Source organism: Podarcis erhardii (genome assembly GCF_964252035.2).
Source record: "Podarcis erhardii genome assembly, chromosome: 7".
In the NCBI taxonomy this organism is placed as follows: Eukaryota; Metazoa; Chordata; class Lepidosauria; order Squamata; family Lacertidae; genus Podarcis; species Podarcis erhardii.
This window is the reverse complement of record NC_138511.1, coordinates 65,177,928-65,182,504: the sequence shown is the minus strand read 5'-3', so window position 1 is coordinate 65,182,504 and position 4,577 is coordinate 65,177,928. Positions and strand designations below refer to the sequence as shown.

At 44.3% G+C, this 4,577-nt stretch overlaps 1 protein-coding gene across 2 annotated transcripts in view; it reads right to left on the bottom strand.

The window, feature by feature from the left end:
* Nucleotides 1-2,616: 2,616 nt before the first annotated feature.
* Nucleotides 2,617-4,577, bottom strand: part of GRHL3 (grainyhead like transcription factor 3) — a 48,090-nt gene continuing 46,129 nt past the window's right edge. For both annotated transcript variants that reach the window (XM_081869063.1, XM_081869064.1), the window contains exon 16: nt 2,617-3,560. In XM_081869063.1, coding sequence (XP_081725189.1) covers nt 3,446-3,560 — 115 coding nt within the window. In that variant the 3' untranslated portion in view covers nt 2,617-3,445. The remainder of the gene's footprint in view (nt 3,561-4,577) is intronic.

The window sequence follows — 4,577 nt, the reverse complement described above, 5'->3', positions numbered from 1 at the left end:
CCTGCCTGGCTCCTACTTTCTCACCATCTCATTGGGAATAAAATATTGGAGATGGGGGCTGTTGAGAGGAGGTGATAGAGGGGTTTTATTTAAAATGATATGCATGGTGCAGTGAAGGTGAACAGAGAAGTAACAGAGCTTGGGCTCACCTAGTGAGATTTATTAGCTGTCGATTCAAGACAGAGGAAAGAAACTGCTTCTTAGTGTTTCAGAAATGGAATTCACTAGCACATGATGGCTGTGGGCTTTACTGGCTTTAGAGGGAAATTAGACAAATCCAAGGAGGAGCCATGTGCTGAACGGGGACACCCTGTAGCAGCGCCAACCCTGTAGGGTTGTTCACTAGCAACGGGTAATTTGTCCCACCTCTCTTTTTCTCTCTTCTTGCCACTACCCATTGACTTGTCACTTAGGGCTTCCACTGCCAATGGCCGTCTGCCGACTTCCAAGTCTCCTGCCTGGCGGCCACTTCCTCCTACTCTCCCAGTCTCTTTAAACCAGCAGCATAGCCCCAAATGATCTAAACAACACAGGTACCCTTCCCACAACCATTACTCTGCAGCAGTCACACACACACTGCTGCCTCTTGGTAGAAGCCATCCAATGTGCTCTGAGCTTTGCGCTGATCCTGCACTGGGGACAGCGCAGTTTGTGTGCTCAGTCCTTCTCAGCTTTCCCACAAATTTAACTCCATTCTGTTTGAAGGAAATGTGGGTAAAGTTTACCATGAATGTCCAGTTGGTCACGTGTTGCCGGGGCAGTGGCTGAGAAACAGCTCTAAGGTCGGGCCAAACCAGCTGTCTCTGCCTGCTGCGGATTCCACTGGAATCACAAGCTCTGACATAACCTTGGGCACCCGTAAGACTCACTGCCACCCCTGACATTTCAGGAGTTTATGCTTCAATCTCCAGAAAAGTGTCAGTGGGTTCTGGGTGAGGAGTGAAGAATGTAGGAACATGCTTCAGAATATGCACCAGACGCACATGATCTGCTTGAAAGCAATTTGCCACTCTCCCAAACTTTCCCTCAAGCCCACTCTCGGCCCCGCCACTAAGCTGAGTGAACTGAGCCAGGGGAGTTAGGCTGTCCTCTCTCTCCATTGACCTCTGATGGGTGACACTCCCTAGAACCAAGTGTGGGGTTTAGGGTCTTTTGACAACATGGGTTGAATAGATCTGTGCCCTGCTTCAGACGTGGCGAAAGGGTTGTGTGACTTGCTGCTCGGTTCGAACCCTTGATTGGCCAACATCCTGGTGATATAGCAGAACTCAAAGACAAATAAACATCTTTACTCCTCCAGCAAAAGCTCTATGGGCCACAGGAATCCTGCACCATTTTTCCTTTTGCATAGTGAAGGATGGGCCTAAGATTGCCACCGCCACAACAACAAATAATGTTTCCTGCTCTCTCATTCCCCTTATCCACCCAATGGTGGACTGGATTTTCCAGTTGACAAGTAATTCCCAAGAAACAAAAGACTGCCATGAGTGGGTGACCTACACCACCTACTTTTAAATAATTAGATAGGACAACACAGATCCACAATCAGATGTCATGCCTCTAAATTTTAGCAAATAGCAGCAGTACGGCCCTGATTTGGGTCAGATAGCAGCACTGCGAGGAGGAGGAGTTGTGTGTGTCTGACTTGTTTATTTAGTGCATGGTGCTTGTTCTGGGGGCTAGAGGTTGATTTCCAGATGGGGTCTTGCAATGGGAGGTAAAGTAGCCACACCCTTAGAAACATTTGAGGATGAACATGTCATGCATACAAAATGGCCCCATATTAATCCCTGACATCTCCAGGTATGGCAGAGAAAACTTGTCTTTGTATGCTTGAGTATATTTCCCGTCAAAAGTGGAGTGAGAGTGGGATTGTAAGGGTTTTGTTCGTTTGCCTTTCCCGCCATTGTTATCTCTCTTTTGCCGCTTAGGCACACCCACCCACCCACACCCCACGGGCATCCTTTCCTGAGTGATTCCAACCAATCCTGGCCGACATAATAAATGCAGTGACGTAACACACAGCAGCCAGTCAGATTTGGCTGCAGGACTGTGTCCCAAAGCCAATTCCATTCAATGAACAAGGTATCTGGTTAAAGCCCTTCATCAACCCAATGGGGCAATGATTTACAGGGGTCAACCATGTTCACAAAATACCCCAATATCAGCTAAGCCCCTGTCACTTATGATGCTGGGTGCATACAAGGGGGCTCTAAAGGCCCAACCCATTTTAATTAATCCATTTCCCCTTGATAATAAAATAATAATAATAATAATAATAATAATAATAATAATAATGATGTTTTTATTAATTCCCCAACCACTCTGGTGAACTACTGACCCAGATGAATCTACCGCCTTTACCAGCCTTCTCCCTTGAGAAGCTCTCCTCCTATCACCTCCAGCTTGGTGCAAATTCTGTTTCTGCAAAGGACAGAAGCTGCTTCCTAAGAGAGGCCTGGCTTAGGCACATTATCAGTCTATGGAATGTTATCAAAGCTGCATTTTTGCTGGAAGCAAGACTCAGCAGCCAAGGTCTCCTTGTTGCCCCACTTCCAAAATGCTCCTGAAGAAATGAAAAACCCATCCCTATTCAATACTTACACTGTCCCAAGCTTGCTTTCAGTCTTTGAATCTTTATTACCATAATAATAACATACACTTTTTTTTTACTTTTTTTTACAAAAATGAACAGAAAAAAACAAAACAAACAAAGACAACAACCCTGGGGAATTACGAAGCAGCCTGGTTTTGAAATGCTCTACCTTCCTCCATTGTCAAGTTCAGTATAAAACAAGATACTATTTATACATATACACACAGAAAGAGAGATAGATATTATTATTATAATTATTATATATATATTTATAAAATAACAAATGGAATCAGAAATGTATAAAACGGTCACTCTGGCCAGGCACTTCTCTTGCAGGTATTTACATCCAGGGTTATAAGGGCAAGTAGTAAGGCAGTGAGAAAATGTAAGGTTATGTGTGTGCTTGTGTGTAGGCATATTTGGTAATATCCATATGCAATTGTGACAGTCTCTTGTTTGCTAGTTTGGCAGTTCAGAGAGGCCAAGACAGGCAACAGGTCGTTCCCCTGCCTGAAAGAAGTTGGTGCTTCCCTAAGTGCGGAAAAGTAAAAAAGCTCAGTATTGATTGCCTGGCAGAGGATCATAATAAAAATAAAGTATAAAACAACAACAACAGCAACAACTCCTCAACGGACAGAAGTTCCACATTCACACTGAGAATGGATCTTCAAAGCAATCTTCACATGTGGAGCCTTGGTTCTGTCTCTCTCTCTTGCTCCCTCCCTCCAAAAGGGAGGGTGTTCAAGCTAAATGCTTTGAGCCAATGGTTTGACTATGGGGTGGTTTGCTGGTGGATCGAACTCAGCTTCACAAGCGGCCTCCCAGCAGAAGTGTAGCCTTTTTGAGTCCTTAGAGCTCCTTGAGGGTCACCTGGAACTTGTCCTCTGCTTCAACTACGTCAAGTAAAAAGGCCATGTGGTTGCTGTAGTGTTGAATTATGTTGTTGTCCATATTCACCAGGATTCTGGAAAAGGAGAACAGAGAGGCTCAGCTCAACAACCAATCCTTCAACAGCTCCCCATCGGAAGTCCCTCAAAGATGGGGAAACCCTGCAATTTTCTGAGGTGGGGAATTGCACTATAAGATCAAAACAATGTTCTTTGGCGGAGAGCCATAGTACTTCTCTCTTAGGGGGCTGACTGCCATTTTGAAAGGAGAAATGAATTCCCACCCCACCCTCTAGGGCAAGCTTAACTAAGCATCTGCTGAGGGCAGGGGGTGAAGAGGATGGCCTCTCCAATGACTGTATTACAATGACTGTATTACAATGCTTGTATCCAATCAAATGACAAATGCTTTTTAAATACAATATGGATAGTGGAGTGACTTGCTTCCACTTTCTGCTCTGTTCTGGTTGGAGAAGCCATTAATCACATCCACACTGCACATTTAAAGCATAGTTCTTCACCCAAAGAATCCTGAGAACTGTAGTCTTTCGAGGGTGCCAGGGATTGCAGCTGTGTGACAGGTAAACTACAGTTCCCAGGATTCTTGGGGTGTGTGTGTGACTATATAAAGTTCTTGTTGAGCTTTCTCACTGGTATGTCCGTGACAAGCACAGTACATCAAATCACTTAATCATATAATAATAAAGCACAAAATAAAAGCCAGTTGTACAATGTTTTCTAAGTACACAAGTATCTTGTTTAAGACCAATGATAATTTCATGAATGAAAGTTTGATTTATGGACTTTGGGGCTTAAAACCCATTTACTGCCTAACCAGCATTATAAAGGAGATCTGATAATTGATCTCTTGGCTTTATTTTTTATTGAAATGGGAAGAGACCGTGGTGGGCTTTGAATCTGATTGTAGCTAGCACCAGTGCTTAGAGGTGGAGTGTTTAACCTTTCCCCTTGTGCTATTTTCTCCAATTAAACCCATACCCATCCCAGCTACTCTGTGCAGTGCTGGTGGTGAGAGTACAGTCCCCCTGCACATATAGTATGGGAGGGGAGAGGGCTATGCACTTATCCACACA